The sequence below is a fragment of the Mycteria americana genome, chromosome 8 (assembly GCF_035582795.1).
Source record: "Mycteria americana isolate JAX WOST 10 ecotype Jacksonville Zoo and Gardens chromosome 8, USCA_MyAme_1.0, whole genome shotgun sequence".
Lineage (NCBI taxonomy): Eukaryota > Metazoa > Chordata > Aves > Ciconiiformes > Ciconiidae > Mycteria > Mycteria americana.
This window is the reverse complement of record NC_134372.1, coordinates 39,760,595-39,780,098: the sequence shown is the minus strand read 5'-3', so window position 1 is coordinate 39,780,098 and position 19,504 is coordinate 39,760,595. Positions and strand designations below refer to the sequence as shown.

General features: G+C 40.4%; 2 protein-coding genes across 3 annotated transcripts in view; one reads left to right on the top strand and one right to left on the bottom strand.

The window, feature by feature from the left end:
• TK2 (thymidine kinase 2) overlaps positions 1-19,504 on the bottom strand; it is a 341,867-nt gene that overhangs the window by 236,596 nt on the left and 85,767 nt on the right. The gene's annotated exons all lie outside the window — the stretch shown is intronic.
• The window catches only part of BEAN1 (brain expressed associated with NEDD4 1), a 66,429-nt gene continuing 54,150 nt past the window's right edge, over positions 7,226-19,504 (top strand). The window contains exons 1-2 of one of the 2 annotated variants that reach the window (XM_075510828.1): positions 7,227-7,779; positions 8,852-8,926. In XM_075510828.1, coding sequence (XP_075366943.1) covers positions 7,608-7,779; positions 8,852-8,926 — 247 coding nt within the window. In that variant the 5' untranslated portion in view covers positions 7,227-7,607. Of the gene's footprint in view, positions 7,780-8,851; positions 8,927-19,504 lie in introns of both variants that reach the window. The other variant, XM_075510829.1, reaches the window with a different exon arrangement.

Genomic DNA, 19,504 nt, shown 5'->3' with positions numbered 1-19,504 from the left:
GGTGTGAGTTGCACAAGGGTTTCATGAGTCAGGGTACATCCCCAAGCATTTTGATCTCCAGTCTGCATCTCTTCCTTACTATTATGAAAACCGTTCACAGTTCCAGTGAGGAACTTTGCACCTTTGTGTATTTATAATTTTTTTACCATCTTCCAGAGGTCCTACAGATTCACAAACACTTCATAAATAAAACAGTAATAAAATTGAGAGATAGTAGTTTGTCTATTCATTGGTAAAACATAAGAGACAATGAATTACAGGGTTTGTACTTCACCAAGGTGCACTAAGGATTTCTTGCCAGTACACAACAGTTTCAGAAAGATAAAATCAATTTTGGGGCACAAATATTTTCTTTTGCTGCCATACTGGCTTTTTCTCATTTGTACTTTTGTTTTAGGTTAACAAATGCATTGCTAGGTTCGTATGCTTGCCTACACTAATAATACTGTAGGGTATGCCTTTTTTCCCCAAGAGCTTTCTATCAAAAGCCTCTTTTAAAAAGATTACTGATAGTAAATGACAAATACTTTAGTGTCCATCTGTAAAAAATAAGAAATAAATCATAAAGCTCCTAACCTCCACAAGGGTTACACTGACCAACAATCTTTTAAATAGTCAAGAAACTAGTTTGTAGTATGAAGCTTTCTTTCATTTCACTTTTCTTTTCTTCTTCCCCATGACATCTGATGCACACAAGCGGGGCTCTGCACCTTAGCCGAGTTCTGCTTGTACAGGCCGTGGCCTCCGCATTGAGGAACCAGCTTTCAAGTATGGTCCCCCCCGAGACCACGGACACGCCTTGCCTTAGGAACAGGTATCAGCGTTTGATGCAACTACAAGTGGATCTGATCATCCAAACGCAGGATTTTTAGCACCGACTGGGACACCTATGTCAAAGAGTGGACCTACAACATACAAAACGTTCTGTAATATTCTGACATGCAAAATTGCTGTTATTACTGGTGATAGTGGTGTTACCTAATTTTAAATGCTGTGTATGGCATAAGGTACTTCTTTTTACATATTTGTGTATATTTATAGTTACGCATCTCCAGGGACGCGTATGTTATTATTTGTTCGTAAGCCATTGCCCATCTTTAATTCCAAAAGTACCATTAGAATTTACAATAAATTCATACAAGGACTCATGGAAATAAACACTGAGACTCTGCACTCACTGTCAGATGCTTTAAGGTCCTTGAAAGGTCAACACAAAATAAATTGCATAATTAACTATAAATTTAATTAAGGAGCCACAGAACGAGAGGGAAAAGAACACTGAGATCAAATTTTCCATTCTACATCCTTAAACATTAACTCAGTTGGCATCAGGAAGACTGAAATCACAAACAGACAGTAAGGGGAAATATTATTGGCTTTTCAATAATGATCTTGGACCCAATTATTTCCTTGCATGTACATACACATTCAAAAAAATATATATGTACAGAAGGCAACGACAGCATAATTCACCACCTTTCTCAAAAGTCTGCAAGCAGATGAATAAATAAGAAACTAAATCTGGCCCCATTCCAAAGCCTAAGAGCATCTTTTGTTCCATAGACAAAGACAGTTGGTAGCTTTAAAAATCAGAAAAATAGCCTCTGAGAATTTGGGCATGACATAAAATTCCTACAGAATACTTTCTTGACATAGCAACTATAGAAACCGAATGAAGAGCCTCTTCATTCTAGATCTCATTTCTTTACATGGCATGTAAAAGAACATGACTCCTTCCTTTGGGCCTTGGTGCTGCTGTAAAATATTTTTTATTGATATGTTTCACCTGTATTAATAATTTAAAGTTATTTTTCCTCTTGACAGATTTTATGCCTGAAGAACTAAATCACTTGATTTAAACCTCTAGAAAATATTTTTCAAAATAAATTTACCTGTCCTATAAATGCTAGCTGAAAAATCTTATACAGTAACTTTATATATTTAACATTCCATCCTTTTCATTAAAAAAGCTTTTAGTACAGAGGAATTTCCTTTTGTTAGTAATTCTACAATATGTCCAAACTCAAACAATCTTTAGGATCCTGCTGGGAATTCATTTTACTTTGATCATATTCAAATCCATTGCTTGAAAATTGCTGACCTGAAAACTGAACCTATCTTCACCCTAAGATTTCTTAGAAATGTGATTTAGTGAATATTAAATAAACAAATTAATTTAAAAATCTAACCACCCATCCTAATCCTTCAGGAATTCCATTCACAACAGATCTCAAAACCATAACTGATTTCATTGCTTCCCATTACCCCTGCTTGAAAGACAGCATTAAAAAAGAAAAAAAAAGAAAATAAAAAAAAAGAAAATGAGGAAAGTAAAATGTGGGCACTGGTACGAGAAATCCAAAAGTATCACACGCAGACTGGCCTGAACAAAGGGAGTTATACAACAGTTGTGTTAAAATCCAAGCTACAATATGCATGTAATATCTCAGACACTCCCATTTAAAATAAAGTAAAATCCTTGCCCGTGTGAGGCTAATCCTACTCACTATACTCATGCAAATGGCTCCATAGACAGTGAAATTACTTCTTCCATAAGGCGAATAGGAGTTGCCTTGAACCTGAAATCAGCCAGAACTGCTCCTCTTCCATTTAAATTCAGCAGAAAGTGGGCTCATCAATTGTAAGCATAGTACTTAACATCAAACAATATATACTGCAACAACAACATAAAAAAATATATATTGCTTATAGTCATTATACTGAAATTTAAAAGGGTCTTTACTTCTGGATCAGTGTGAAACTGGTTATTTAACAGAAAAAAGACTTTCCAAAACGCTCTTCAGAAGGGGCTCAGGTCATCTAAGCAGGTTCCAATGCAAACACAACATATCTCTCCTGTGAGAATAAGAAACTGAAGCTGCATCAAAAAAATCACTTAAGAAAAGTGATATGCAAAAAGTACCTATCTGGATTCCCGCCTTCCTTCTACTGAAGTGATAATTCCCCTCAATTCAGCACTTGAGAGACCACATCTGGAGCATGATGGGCACCTTTGGGCTCCCCAGTACAAGACAGACATTGATAAACTGGAGTGAGCCCAGTGGAGGGTAACCAAGAAGATTAGGGGACTGCAGTGTCTCTGTGCAAGGAGAGACAGAGCATATTGGATTTTTCAACCTGGAGAAGGCTTGGGGGGATCTCATTGCTGCCTTCAGCTACGTATCAGGAGGATATAGAGAAGATGGAGACAGACTTTCCCCAGAGATAGAATGGTAAGAGGCAATGGATACATGTTACAACACAGACAACGCGGATTAGATATAAGGAAAAAATTTTCACCACGAGGATAGGTGAAAATTTTTTTTCACCACGAGGATAGGTGATAATATTTTCACAGTGAAAACATTTTCACCGCGAGGATAGGTGATAGTATTCCCATTATTCCATCATGGGAATAGGGGTCAGAGAGATTTGAGTCTCCCACCTTAGAGATATCCATGACTCAGCTGGACAAGGCTCTGGACAACCTCCTCTACCTGGATCTGCTTTTAGTCAGAGGATGAACAAGGTGACCTCCAGAAGCCCCTTCCAACCTAGCCTGTTCCACAGCTCTGCAAGAGCAATGGGAAAAGTTTTCAATTGAATGATGGGAGCAAGGACAGCAAAAAATAATTAGTGCACAAGTTTATGCCTGCAAATACCAAGTTTATACTGCTGCTCCATTCTTTAATGGAAAATGATGTTAAAAATATCTGAAAAACACTTTCAAAAATTTTGAGGCTTTTCACAAAAATTAAGTTGAAAATAAAAGCTAGGCATTAAGACTCTCCATGCAAAAATGACTGTCTTTTTTCATATTTTAAGTAAATTTTTGAGAAAGCAGAATTAATATCTGTTTGGTTGGTTGAAAAAATTTCCTTCAAAGGATTCTTTTTATTACATTTCAGAACACAGTGAGCTGTGAAAGCACGAGATGCTTCCTATCAAATTCCAGTCCCTCTTTTCCTGACCTCTTTTGTTTTCAGCAGCAAGCACAGATTTATACAGCCTGGTCCACCACACAGTGGAAACTCCCAGCAAGGTATTACCTTAGCCCAGGGCCTGGTGTAATCAGCTTGCCCAGAAATGCAGAGCACTGGGAATGCCCAGCACTTCTGGCACTGCTGGTCTAGCACAGGTGCAGGGCTCGCTGAGCTGGCATAAGACCTGGCCAAGTAACATGAAGGCAAATATATCTGCATACATTTGGTGATGAGACTCCTACAGCAGCTAGCACTGATGAAATCTCACTGCTACTAGATCAATGCTATCACCACCAACAAGGCACAAAATTTTCTACACAAAAAAGACTTCCCTGTTCCCATAAGCAATGATTAATCAATTTTGCTCATCCTGAGGCATTTTATCTCAGAATAATTGTATAACCCAACTGACATTTATTTCATTACCACCTTTTCCATAAAAAAAAAAGATGTGATGAACAGTATCCCCCAAACATCTCATTACTAATACATAAAAATTCTCAGTCAAAAAGAGATCTCATTATAGCAATAAAATTTATTTTGCCTTACAAAAAATTGGCTGTCACAAAAAGTCCACACGGGTAGCATAGCAGCTACCACACTTAAGCATCAGTTCAGCACTGAGCTCCAAGAATCTCAAATGAAACCACAGGAGATGGTAAGCTGAGTTGAGGAGGTCTGTCACTTCAGCAGACTGTACTAACGGTACAGTTTTATAATGAAGTCCCTAGATTGAAGAAAATGTAAAATCATCCAAGAATAAAATTATCTGTCTTCAGCAAGGGTTTCTCACTGATTTTCCCTTATCAGTAAATTGGGAAACACCCACTGAGGATGCACAACTCTTCTACAGTTCCATCCATAAGGAATGCCATTCTGAACCTTACCTGAATGTACTTGAGCACCTAGTGAGCCACGCTCCCTATTTCTAAAGGCTGGGAAAAAAATTTCTTGAGAAAGTGACAGAATTCAGACTGGACACACAGACTGCAAACCAACGGAGACAGACTCTGCTTTGGTCCTCCTTGTTTTGTGATGTTATGAGAAAGACAAGCTAACCCAATGTAAATAGATATGAGCAGCACAAATTCTGAATATTTTTATCTTTGTTCCAGCTGTCCCAAATACAGTCCATAAGCAACCTCCGATGTAATAAATTATTTATTTATGGAAAATATTCTTTAATACAAATCTGTTTTACCAAAACAGAAAAGCAGATGCAACAAAAAGAAACCAATAACAATGTAAACTATCCATAATATTACCCTGACACAACACATCACTGCTGAGGTACTGCACTAAGTGTGCAAATGAGAGTCTGGCCTGAATTCCGCAACACATCCAGGTTTCATTCAGGTGCACAACTGAACAAGGACAACAGGAACCCCTAAAAGCTGAAAAACACACAGGATAAAAGGGTAAAAAGCTGCCCCATCTCCACAGGAATGTGATGCAGATTTGGAGATTAGTGGGGTGAGCAAAACCTAAAACATTTCAGTAGATTCAAGATGAGCATGCTGAGTACCCATAAGTACCAAACCAGTTATTGTTAACTGTGACAATGTTTCTGCAGGGTTTGATGGATCATATGTTGTACATTGTGTTGTCTGACCCAGAAACAAATGTTCCCTGTCTCAGAAGTAGCTGCAATTCCTACTGGAGATAAAGGACAAGACTGTCACAGAAAGGGGTCTAAAGCCAGGCTGAGATAGGGATTTTTTTCAGAATTACCAAACACTAAGCAATTCCCCGGCATTCAAAGTCAGTTACTAAGGCCTCTATATTTCCACGGTTTGTCAGTTTATGTAATAGTCTCAGCGTAGATTTTTCAGTCAAACGTAAGACTCCAAGTCTGTCAGGATTAAAATTAATACTGATACTATGGCTAAATGTAAGGCGCCATTTGGGAAAGATGCCATCACCAAAGTTTGCAGAAGCGCTAAACATTAGAAATTCCTGAAGTTTAAAGTGGATAAAATATTTTAATATTCTTAAGTACAGCATTACATGCGTACATGACTCTTCACATGCAGAATGAGGCCAAGGGGGCACGTATCCAGAAAAACAACACAAAGAAAATCAGCTTTTCTGATGCTTATATAGAGTCACACCTTCATGCCATAACTAAACAACAAAGAGCCCTAAAATGGAGCCATACAGTTTCCATTTATTGAAACGGTAAGAGAAAGAGTCTTTCAAGGAGTCAAATATTCTGAAGGGTTGAAGAAATTAATCACAAGATAACTTTTACAGCAGCATTTTGAGGGATTTTAGGGTAGGGATGTGTTAATTAAGAACCAAGGTACTATAGTTTGGGCAAAAGGCACAGGTATCCCTGAGCCGTAATGAAATGTACTTGTAAATTTCCAGTAAACCTTCATTTCAACTGCCTTGGACTCGCTTAATGCTTTCCTGGATTTCAAAAGAAAAGAAAAAAAAGGTGATCAATGACAGCAGGAAACTTTTTACAGAAAGACCAGAGAGTTCATAAGCTTTACATCCACCCCAAACTTAATTACTACTCTGAAACCATTACTACTGAACCAAAGAGAAATTAAACAGCCTAGATATTGACGGTAAAGTTGTTCCAATGTCAGAGAACTTGCTGATCGGACTACAAAGCCACCCGGGGGGCAGGGAAGTAAAGAAGGCTGCCTACATACTCGTGGAGCATCCATTTCCATTTCCCTCACTCACAAGCAGTACCAGTGGGACCACTCTGCCAAGTGCTTGCAGGGCTAATGCATCCACGGGAGAAAGAAACTACCAATACAACTTGGTTCCTAAAAAAATCCAAACTGCTGACAGGACATGCCAAAAAAGGCCTTATTTCTTGCATTCTTTACCTAGGCAGCTAATGACGTGCTTTTCTGAGAGGTAAGCAACCAATTATGAAAGCTCATATGCTTTAGTACCCACTGCAACCCTATTTTCTCTGTCTCCAGCACTAGGGCGTTTATCATTCACAACGAGAAACGTTTCCAAGATCCCTGGTAACAAGAAGATCTTACTATTGTAAAGTGGTTTTAGCTCTTACTTGGACTACGTTCTTCTCCTGGCCCCCATCCAGCCACGGCGAATTATTTCCTCTGCACTGCTCAGATAATCCCGTCCATCCCCGCGGGTTTATTCCCAGGCAGTCCCCTCCCTTTTAGCCAAAGTGCTGTGCTGGACTCGGCTTTCAAGAGCCGTTATCCGCCTACAGCTCCTCATCCAAGCAGCAAATCCCCGCAGCCTCCCTAACACTTTCCTTCCCTTTCCCCAGGGACTGCAGAAGGCAGGGGAAGGAGCGGAGCCGGGCTTACCCCAGGCCCCGGCAGCTCAGGAGCCGCCCCGGCCGGCTCAGGCCCCCACATATGTGCAGCCCCGAGCACCCCGCGGGCGGCCCGCCCCGCCGTGCGGCCTGCGCCGGCCCCGCCGCCTCCGGGCGCCGCTGCCCCCAGGCCGGGCCGCCCCGCCGCACCCCGGCTGCCCCGCTCCCCTCAGGCCGGGCCGCCGCCCGCCCCCCGCCGGGCTGCCCCGGCTCCGTCCCTCCCCGCCGCGGCTGGAGGCAGGGCAGGGGAGGGGGAGCTCCGGCCGGCCCCCGCGGGGCGGAGGTCACCCGCCTCCCCCCGCCCTCCGCCCATGGGCGCCGGCTCCGTCCAGCCGCCGCCGCCGCTCCCGCTCCGGCCCCGCACGCAGGAGGAGGCGGCGGGGCGCGTCTCCCGGCGGCGGCTGCGCCCGCCTCGCCGCCCGCTGGCCGCCGGGGAGCCGCGGCGGAGGCGCATGGAGACAACGGCCGCCGCTGCGTGCTGGGGTAAGGCGCGCTGAGGCGGCGGGAGCCGCGCCGGGCGCCCGCCCCCGCCGCGGGCGGCAGCGGGGGGCCCGGCGGGGCGGGGGGCGGCCCGCAGCCGGGCAGGACTCTGCCCCGGGGGGCGCCGCGGGGCGGGCGGCGGCGGCGGCGGCGGGGGAGGGTTCGCGCGGAAACTTTGGGCTACTCAGGCGCCCCCTCCCAGAAAAGCAGCGGCACCCCCGCCGCGCCGTGCCCCGGGCGGGGCCGAGCGGGTGCGGCGGTGGTGGCACGCACGGGAGTCGGGGGGAGAGACCCGCTGAGGAAGACGAGCGACGAGGTGCCGGCTGGAAGGGCTGAAGCCAGGACCGTCCCCGTGGCACAGGGCGCGGGGGACAGCACGCTTCATCTGGATGTAAATACCGCCTAGGCACAACACTACGAATGCTGTGTTACATCGACTGACTAGCGGGGCTCATATGCTGTATGCAACTGCAGGAGCAAACAAGCCCACCTTTTAAGCAAGCTGAACATTTCATTATTTAGGACACGTTTTACTCGTGTGCATTTTGTTGCCTGCAAGGATAAATCTTTGAAGTGCAAGTTATAAACATGAAAGCTTAAATGCATAGGGGGAGTATGTGTATCAAATTTTGGAATAAATTTATTCCAACCTAGTTTGACACACACGCGCCTAGTGTATTCAAGATGTACTTAAGCAAATTAGGAAACAGTTACTTTGTTTTACAATGGTAGGTGCCTGTTTCAGAGACTGGTGAATGACTTAACAACAATAATTAGCATATTTATATAACACATTGTTGTTTATACGTGGGTTTTTGAATCTAAGAGGCATTAAAGTCATATATAATATTTCCTGAGCGGGAGTGATTCCTGGAAGTATGAACCAATGACCTGCTTGGTTTTTTCACCCCCAGTTCAAGCTACATCTCTGTGTATATTCAGAGTCTGAAACGTAATCCTGCCCCAGAGAGAGTGGGTGCACGTTAACACCACAATGTGTCTTCAGCTGACATCTGGTTGCAAAACAAAACCAAACTGCTATTAAGGACCTTTTTTTCCATTTTTCCCTCCTTAGTTCTTTTCTTCCATCTCCCTCTCATCTCTGGAAGCTCCATCCGTAGTGGAATAGGCAGCAATTATTCCAGTCTCTGTAAGTAGTCTCTTTTTTTTTAAACTGCATTAATGGCATGCCTTGCAGTCATGTACAGCTGTAGGAATATTATATTTAAAGTCCTCTAGCAGATAAATATCAATCCATTAAAAAGCAAATAGCTTTCTGACTAAGAAAACAACTGAGTTAACAGAAATTGACTTAACCTTGTGATCTTTATACAGGCAGAACTCACAGAAATGAGTGAGAGAATTGTCTGAAATAGAGGACCATAAAATTTAGTGTCAGGTACAAGTACTTCAAAATTTCCTTTTAAAAAAAAAAATCCTCCTTTTCAGCATTTTCTCCCACAACAACAAATTATCACATAGCTGCTTTACAAATTGAGCATACTGACATCAGTCAAAATTTATATCATTTTGGCACTCACTAGTGAAACAAATGTGGCTAAAAATTACTTCCAGTCATTGAAATAAAACAATTCCTGACATTTTACTTCCTTTTACTCTCCTTTTTATGACTGACTTTTGTAGTTATTACATGAAAGTTTTTTTGGAAAGGAAATGTAATGTTATAGGAGCCAATTCTGCCCATGTCACTGGTCCTGTTTTGGCAGAAAACCACATGTATGCAGGGAAGCAGAGTAGCATGTCCAATCTCTTAGATGAAAAATGCATAATGATAAAAATAGATGCACAACAATTAACCAAGATACCTCTCAGAGCAAGTGCTGCAGCTCAAGAAAAGCCATGCTGAAATGTTGTAACTAGATTATGACTTCGGTAACAACTTTCAAGCTAAGATGCCCATTGTAGGTGAGAAATCATATGATTAAACCTGAAGTTTAAAGACAGAACAGGCAAAAAGTTATCTTATTTACTTTGGAACATACATAAAGAAATAACGAAGTCAGGCAGCTACTGTCATTCACAGACTAGAGATACTATCAAGCTTAAGGTTTGCTGCCACAACCTACCAACTTGGAGAAATTATTCGTAGTGTCGAGACCAGCTTCTGTCAACACTAGGTATTTGTAGGACCTAACCCTAAGATAACTTTGGTAACTAGGAGCAGAGTTTGGTTGGTAAAGCTGAAGACAGTGCAAAACTAAGTAAATGCAAAGTGTTGTCTTTCAGCTTGCCTGGTAATCCCTTAAACTCCCTGAAAAAAACTTGTTAAAGTTGGGCTCAAGAGCAAGTGCAAAATTAGTAGCTGCTGATTAAAATTGTTCACCCTTTGCTACTTAATAGATGACCAACTGGCATCACCTAAGTCATAGAAAATACATAGTAACAATACAAAAATGACAGGAAATTGTAGATGCTTACATTAGTATGGCTACACGTGGTGGTCTACTCATTTATTACTGAATTGCCTGTAGACTTGGCAAAACAATACTTGATGTGCTTATGTTGTTACAGGTTAATATTGCAAAAATACTGTTTAGATTATTTTGCACAGAACTGTTGGTTTTACATTATGCATGAAATGATATTTCATAGCACTTCATTACGTATGTAGCCAGTATGTGTTTAGTTTGGGGATTCATATCAGAATAACGTAATTTCCTATCCATTCTTCGCTTTCATGTTCCTTGACCCTTAAGCTCAGATTTTTCCCTGCCATTCCCCCTCCCAGAGAGACCACTTCTTCATGGCAAGACAACTTTGTATTGCGTTAACTTTAAATTAGTGGAGTTTTGTAATAGAACTGTTGCAGCAAACAGTTCAGAGTAGTCTGAGTATTGCCCTAATTTCCAAATGGGTGCCTACATTTCTTCAAAATTAAGTGTTCTTAAGACAATATTTTTGTTTTACTTTGGCCTTAACTGAGTACAGTTCAGCCTGGCCCGACGTTCTGGCCTTCTACACAAGGGCTATCGTGTTTAATTACTGTCATGCCTAGACTGTGAAATGTTCTACTGACAGTAACACAATACCAGGTGGGCAATAGCCAAAAAAAACCCCAACAAACCAAACTGTAGCTTGTATTACACTTTTATAGTGAACATGGAAAGAGACTGGTGTTATCCCAGGCTGTTACTATGTGCTACAGGAACGAGACTATATTGTGGATTCTTCAGCTATACAGAATTCACGTGTGCCAGGTACTAGACCTGTTTACGCTCCCAACACTGAATTTCCTAAGCAAGTGCAAAGGCCCAGGAGCAGGACTGCAGCTTTTCTCATACGGAGTCAGCTGTGCCTCAAGAATACTGCATCTTGTACAGGACAAAGGGGTAAAGTCACACAAGCCAAGTCCAGGCAAGCCAATACTGAACAACGGACTTACGTGACTTCAACCACACAGTGCTGAGCCAGGTCGACAGTTCCAGCATTTAATGGAACTTTCTGATCGGAAATAAACTTTGCTGTTAGCTTTGTTGCTTTAGATGTTTCTTTCTGAGAGAAACATTGGATTTTCTTTGCAAAGTGTTTTTAGCTTTTGCTCAGGTATGTTTGTTTGTTTGTTTGTTAAAGTAAAAAGTAAAAATTATCTCTAGAAAATATTGATGACAATGAGTATAAATGATAATTAATTAGCAGTCATGAACCTCAGTCAGTGTTTGCAGTACTTCAGTGAAGGGAGCGCAAAACTGTCAGAGAAGTAAAAAGGCAGACAAATGGTTCTACCCAAACTGCCTTCCCTTCCTGCATGCTGCTGCCTCCTCCACCTCCTCCCCAGCAGTTCTGAGATTCATCTCTGAAGAAATGGATTTTAAGCACAGGTAAAAGCAAACAAATCAACTGATTTTTCAATCAATTATCCACATTGCAAATACATATCAGGTATTATAAAAAAGATAGTTATTTTACAACTATTAAGTGACTCTATAGTTACGTATTTAAATATTAGTAAATCTTTATGATAACCGTATTGAACTAACTATGTCTCTGCTGTTACATCTAAGAGCTACAAGGAATGTCCAGAGATATGTAAAACATTATTTGGATGCATGAATCAGGAAAAACAAAAGTGTAAAATATGAAGACAGCGTTTTAAAACTCAGCATTAAGACTCCTGTGTTATAACCTTTATAGATCTTGTGTTATAACCTTTATAGATCTTACCAACTTACTAAACAGAATTATCTCACAAAATCAAGAAGGAACAAAAGCATTTAGACTGTGGCGCGCTCCTCTTTCTGCCTGAAAACCCACCTGAGCCAGGCACAGGGACATACGTGCTACAAAGGAAAGTGCAGAAAATCCTGATCCTAAAACCAGTAGGCCCTTGAGTAGACACTTCGGATGCTGTCCCTCAGCATTCGGCTCACACACCATAACAGCACAGCTGGCTGCCAGCTGTGTTGTCATCGACTACAGCACTGCTAGCTGTGCTCTGAGACCCCAGGACAACAGTGGAAGGTTGAACAAACTTCTACTCATAAACAAGGAAATCTTTCTGTACACAGCAAGAATAAAACGCTCTCTCCACTGCTACGGACTAGGGAGTCTAGCTCTTCTTCTTGATGGCAAATCCTGTATTTTTCCCAGAATGGTCTCCAAACTCAGCCAGTTTAATGCAGTTGTCTAGAGGCCAGTACTCAATGAACATGACTTCACATTCATACGTACAGGTGGAGCCCAGTGCCTCAGTTCAAACAGGTGAAGAAACCAGGTGATTTTGGGTCTGTGCAAGTATCTTACAGTGGTTCTGTTGACTGCACCAGATTTGAGACATACAGAAAGACAAGAGGTTGCTTCAAGCCTGTGCGTGACAGCTTTGCTGTGAGCTGGTGTCCTGGAGAGAGTACATTATGCCAGGAAGTTTAAGAGACAGACTGATAGATCTGCACCAAGACTTCTGCACCCCACAGCAGCATATTCCCTTGCACTTGTGAGATGCCTTCAGAAGTGTCAGTGATCAAAGCACCAACATCTGCCACCCATTACCAGTCTCTCTCTTCTCTAACAGAGAATGCCAGAAACCATGTATGTCTGTGATGCCAGGCAGCGAGGGAAACACACGCTCTAGTTGCCCCCTCCTCTCTAAGTGCAGCAAAGTTTAATCCCCAGAATAATCTGCTTTTTATTTTCCTTTACTGATTTTTTTTTCTCAAAGTGTGGGTGTTTTCTGAAGGCACCCATCTCTCCCTACAATTTTCCAGATTGCTCTTCAGGCTTTGATGACTCCCAACTGTGCAGAAGGGAAGGATGTTCAAATACCTCCAGAACCACACCTCAGAATTCTTTGTTCTTCTTCCCTAATAAGTCATATCCTTCTCAGTATCTTTCTGCCATCAATTTATTTTATGATGGCTTGAAATCATCTCAGTTACATCAAGAATGATTTTTTCACCTTTTCATTTATTAGACTGGAATCTGCACTAGGAAGGTATCAATTTCTCTCCAAGCCTGACAGTTTCTCATCCTCGTTTATGAGGATGTAGGCTGACAACTCCAAATCATTCATTTCCACTGTAACTATTGACTTAATGCTTTAGTTTCAGCAGCTTCTCCCAACTCCTCCCTCCCATTCCTGATTTATTTTTTTTTTCAGTGGAGAGAATAATAGATTAGAATCTATTAGAATAACAGATTGCAACTACGATGCAAAAGTACAGATTAGACTCCAACCCTGCTACCTATCAAATAAATAGAAATGATGCTTTAGTTTTCAAAGGGGATCTCATCAAACTGTTACAAGCAGCCATACTGAGAAACCTCTCAGAGAAGAGTAGGGGGGAAGATATATTTTAGAGGTGTTGAGTGCTATTAAGTCTTGCAGTCTGACATTTCATTATTGTATAATGATTGTGTTTGAGCTATATGTTCAAGCACCTAAAAACACAGTGGATGCCCAGACGCCTTTATGCAGAGCATCTTTCAAGGAGAGGTGGATGCCTAATTGATTATGAGCTTTTGTAAAGCCTACTTAGAGTCTCTATCTTCAGCTGCTTTGAAAATTTGGCCTCAAATTCAGAGCTGGCAGAAGCAAGCAATTCAGTTGGCTTTGACAGCATTTATGCAAACAGTGATTTTAGCTCCAAGACTTAATACATATCTTGCTAGAAATTCCTGAAATCCCTCAGACTGTTTTTAAAAAATAATGACATTATATGACATTGAAGACCTACAGTCTTCAAGGACTTGTGTGAAGATAATTCACTGGAGGACATTCCAGCCAAAGCCACTTGATCACTGTCTATTCTTAATGCAAATAGTGCTTCTATGACACTTGGTTTCTTTGGCCTGTTTAATTCTAAGTTTCTTATCTTTTAATTGCTGTTTTTAGTTGCATGCATGTTAATCCCTTTACTTCTATCATTAAAGTGAGAATTTTCCTTTCAGCAATTGTTTTCTTTCTTCATTAGAAGCATTATAAAAAGAAATAGTGAAATACATGCAGTTTTAAATTTTTTTTTTTACTTTTGAATCTCTCCTATTGGCAATTAATCATTTTTAGTTTCGTGGTTTAACAGAAGCAGCTCTGTAAGCATCTGATCTTTACAGGTTTTCAGCATCCTAGCTTTATTTTGAATTAGCTGCCAAATTGTTACAGGATTACTTCTACCAGTACCATGGACACTTAAAAGACCCAACTAAGACTGAAGCTTTATCGTGCTAGATCCTGCACAAAATAACTGGCTTTGTCCTTCCAGATTGCAGGTGTCTAGATAACACAAAAGGTGAGAAGAGAAAAAAAAGTTGGCAGAAAAATTAATTGCTTTATATTACATAGGAATTTAAGGAGTAAGCAAGGCTCTCCTGGCTTCTGGATTGGTATTTGTCCATTACTTGGCATTGACTCTTGCTAACAAGATACTGCACTACCTATTTTCTCTTGTAGCATCTTTTTCTCCATCTTTGTCCAATCCCATATATGTCTTTGTTCTTAGGGTTGAAGGAACAGACTTGCTGCAAGACAATTTCCAGAACATTTATTCTACTCTTACTTTTTCATATGATTATTTTATGTAGCTGAATTAATTGTCCACAGACAACCTGTTGTCCATCAGGCTCAGACCTGATAGAAATATTCTGAAGTTACACTTAACCTCAACTTTCAGTTCCCACTTACTTAGGACAGGAAAGTACGTACAGCTGGCCTTTAATGTTTTTCTAGTCAGATCACAAATACAGGTATGTCTCCCTTCCACTGGGGAACCCAAGAGATATATAGAAATGACATATTTGGCATCAGAAAGTTGAACACTTCAGTCAGTAGAACAGCTTTCTGAGTCACTCTAAATCATTTAATAGGCTGTTTCCAATTTTTAAACATTTTAAACACGCCCCAACATACAGAATGGGTTCAATCAGGGATTTCTACAGCAAAGACTCAGGATCTTAAAGAAATGAGCTTTACAAAAGAGATCCCAGATCCTCTGGGGGAGCAAGTAATACAGTACATGGCAGAGCACCCAGCAGATTGCAAGCTATTTAGTCCCAGTTGGAAGACTAGTTCTTACTAGGACAACCTCATATTGAAATTTGCTTCTAATCCACACTCAACCATCTCCTCTTATTAGCAGAGTTCAATGTTTTGGGCTAAATGCTCCCCATTTATGATTATTTACAAGTTAGACTACTGAGGTACACAATGGCCATTTTCACTCTCCAAGCACACACAGTATGCAAGCAAGTCATTGGCCCAAACAACTGGCAAGAAGTACAAGACTTTATTAAAAAAGTAGGTCGTAGAAAGCCCAACACAGAACAGGAGAGACTATAGAGTTTTTAGAAATTTGTAAACCATGTTTCCTTGTTGTTGTCTTAATGTATTGCCCTGAAACTTGCCTCTAAAGGAGCAGTGATTAGGCAGCCTACTATGCAATCCTCATTCCCTGTTCAGCAAACAAATGTAAAAACCCTGCAGACTTGAACAGACAATAAAAGCTCTGAATGACAAATTAACACTCCTGGTTTATTGCAGGTGCCATGTTGACAAGTAGCCCAACAACATCTAGTCATTTGGTATTGTAATTATAACTCTGCCTCAGAGGCACATCGGGAGAGGAACGTGAATCCAAAGCGATTTCTCTTTTGGCCTAGAACTTGGTGCTAAAGAAAGAACACACACACTGCAAAGAGGAACAACAAAGAGTAGCTATTTGGGATTACTTTTACGCATCATTTGAAGAGTACGTTAAACTACGCTAATAATCATGCTCCTCACACTAAACATGTTTGTGGAATCAGATGTTCCTTTAGAAAGAGTAAGGGACATTCAATAATAGATTGAAAAAGCAGTTAGAACGTATTCATGCTATTGTGCGCTGGGGTGCGTGCTGTATAGTACATTTCTTAGCATCAGTCCCAATCAGAAATTGTCCCAATGTTTAGGGAGAGCACAAAATCAGAATACCACCAACAAAGATTTTGTATATACATAGACACTTTTAGAAAAGACTTTGCTTTTAGAACAGTACAATCGTAAATGGAAACATGAGTGGAAACTGTACTTTTGCAACTTGATCCTATTAGCCAACCTGAAAGATGTCTAAAAACCTGACAGAAGTCTAAAATTTAAAAAAAAGCTATGTTCAGAGCTACATTTCTGTGCTTCTGATTAAAAAAAAGTCTCTACTGAATGAAGCAAGCCGTAAATTGGAAATTTTCCCAACACTGGAGACATAAGATCATGCTTCAGGAGTGCTCGAACATCTACAGAGGTAGAAATAAGAACTTTTTCCCAGATTTTCAAACATGTAAAACTATGATTCCCAAATACAGCCAAGGACAGCATGATAAAATGCAGGGCTAAAGGTAGTATCAGGGTACCTTAATAGTGTAGAAATGACATCTTGTGTCTGTCCTCTGATTTAAGGTTACTGTAAATTTCTTTAGTTGCCATCAATGCAAAAATACTAAAGAACTGAGGGGCACAAGAAGTCACCAGAGAGATAAGAATCTCTCTTCCTTATATTGTGTTTTGCACAGGTTTCTGTGTCATGCTCACCTAAATCATGTAAGCACAGCAGAGCATTAAGCATCAAACTAATATGCGCCATGTGTTATTTATTCTCTCATCCTCTCGCCAAGCTCAAGAGTTGTTAAATCATCTCTATATCGCTGAAGGATCCTTCTTCACCACGACTATCTTCCCGCAGCTGGCTACAAAGGTTTCAAAGCCATGCTGCAGGCAAGAATGAGGACTATGATTTTTACAAAGTGCAAAGGGTTACATTGCAGAGAACAGTTCCTGCTGGTGGATGATCAGGGCATTATCAGACTCAGTGGTTGATGCGAGAAGTGCGTACCTGCTTTAACAGATATATAATGCAATGGTCATTTGAATAAAAAAAAAATTGTGGTATTACTAACATAGGAAAATACAAATTTGGATAGTGTACAATAGCTGTAAACTATTATGTGTATTTTAATGGTGCAGGTTAATTTTCAACTTGTGGATTAATTTTATGCATCACATTTATATAATATTGCACCTTAACCTAAATTTGATGTGATCATTTTGATGTTCTTAAATTACTAATTTTCACTTCATAAATTCATTCAAATGCATGCTGATTTAGAATACAAACCTTGAAAACCATCAGCACGCCATTGCGTGGCACGCTCCGGTGGGGAACAGGTGGGCTTAGAATTGGGAAGTGCTTCCCTGAAAGAGACTTTGTTAGCTCCCTGTCATCTGTAGTAAAAATTGTTTTCAAATCAATTTTACCTCAGGGTAAAATATACTTTAAAGACAAAATACTTCATGCTAGCCTCTACTGAGATAGAAACATCATCTTGGAAAGTAATGCATTTTCTCACAAATGAAACTATCTGTCTCAAAAGAATTTTCATTGCATAGAATTTAAACATTGTTATTTGTTCAGTCAGTACCACACTGAATGTGATGCCTACCTCTGTCCCTGCCTGCTGCATGACTACAGGCCTGTGCCTCAGTTTCTTCCTCAAAAAAGCATTTACATATTTTTGGTCTTCATGGTTTTTTCAGTTATTTTGCAGCTCCCCTTGAGAATAGATGGAAGACTTGTATCGTCTGGATTCACAAAAGCCATAATTTGCTCTTGCTACATCTGGGAAATACAGCTTTATGGGATAGGTTTGCACACCCTTTTTTTTAACCATCATTGCCCCCACTGCTTTTCAGTCAAAAAAAATTGGATCTGCCCATATAACTTCTTATAGCTTACAATCTTAATGGTTCTCCCTGAAGATAATAAAACATCGCAGTGGTTTTCTACCATTTTCATAAAGATTGTATCCCGAAGTGACTTACACAGTTCAACAACAACCAGCAGAAACAGAAAGCATAGTATTACTTTCTGGATGAGAGAGAAGAGGCATTTATCTTTGTGACCTTCAAAGCAGAGCCAGTAAAGTGGTGAAAAGTAAAACAGGAATTTTATGTTGCAGGAACTGTAGAAAACTTTCTTACATCCAAAAAGGGGTGAAATTGTAGCCAGTGATAGAGGAGAATTGTGTTGAACTAGTAAAAACAGAAACAGTGAACAAGAAAGATACAAAAGGGTGTAGACTGGAGCAAGTTTAAACAGGTTTAAAATAATGAGGGCAACTTCAAACTAGATTACGAACTAAACAGACTTTATGGAAGATATAAATATGTGAGATGCATACCAGGACCAATTACTCTAATAGATTTGCTAATATATTATTTTTTCCTTTTGCATCATTTTCTTGCAGGTGAATTCCTTTTTGATATTTGCAATGACTGTGTAACCAGTCTAAAGTTAACAAAAGTTGTTCCCATTTACACAATGACTACATTTGGTACCACAAAGTAATTATTGCTTAGCTGCTTCTTCTATAACATTTCAACTCTAAAAAAAAACCAAACAAGAAAACCAACCCAGACAAGAATCCCCACAACTTTAATTGCTGGGAATTCTATGCCATTTTACCCCCAAATTGTCTGAGATGCTTACCAGAAATACAGTAGCCATTTGGGAAATGTACTGAAATGTACTGAAATGTACTGGTGTTCTGAAAGTACAAACCAATATGATCTGATGGTTGGCCTCTAGATTGCAGAGCTGCCAGGTACAAGCGTACAATCTAAGATTTACCATAACAGTATGTTGTCAATCCTGGTGATATTTATAAATGCATTTGGGGGTACTGACATCTTCCACTGGAGCAGCTGTGTGGAGAATTGGAAATCATGAACAATTACTCCAAACTGCATGATTTTGCAGCTACGAAGGATGACAAAAAGGCTCCAAATTAAAAACATTGGAGAGCAAACAAAAACGTGATGAAGCAGAATTGCCTGTCTTCTGTTGGGTACTGATTTGCATGCTAGCCCTCTGTGCCTTTACTTTCAAGAGCTAGTGTTTTTCAAGTTGGGCTTGAACTTTCATTTGCCTGTATTTGGAATGTATGTTTTAGAATGCTCACGTAAAGTAACCTGAATACAGCTCTAGTACTCTAATGAAATTTAAAGCTGATTTCCAGAGAGTCTTTCTGCACAAAGGTCTTCCTTGCCAAACTTAAAAAATTTTTTATTCTGTCTTTAATGAACTATTTTCTGTCTATTTTACTTATCTTTCTCATTATTGGAAGGCCCTACAAAACCATGCAACTAAATGATGTCAGTGTATCCATTTGCAGACTCAGATGCACTTGTCAGAAAACAGTTTCCTTTTATCTACCATCAAAACAAGACCACTTTCAATAGCACTAC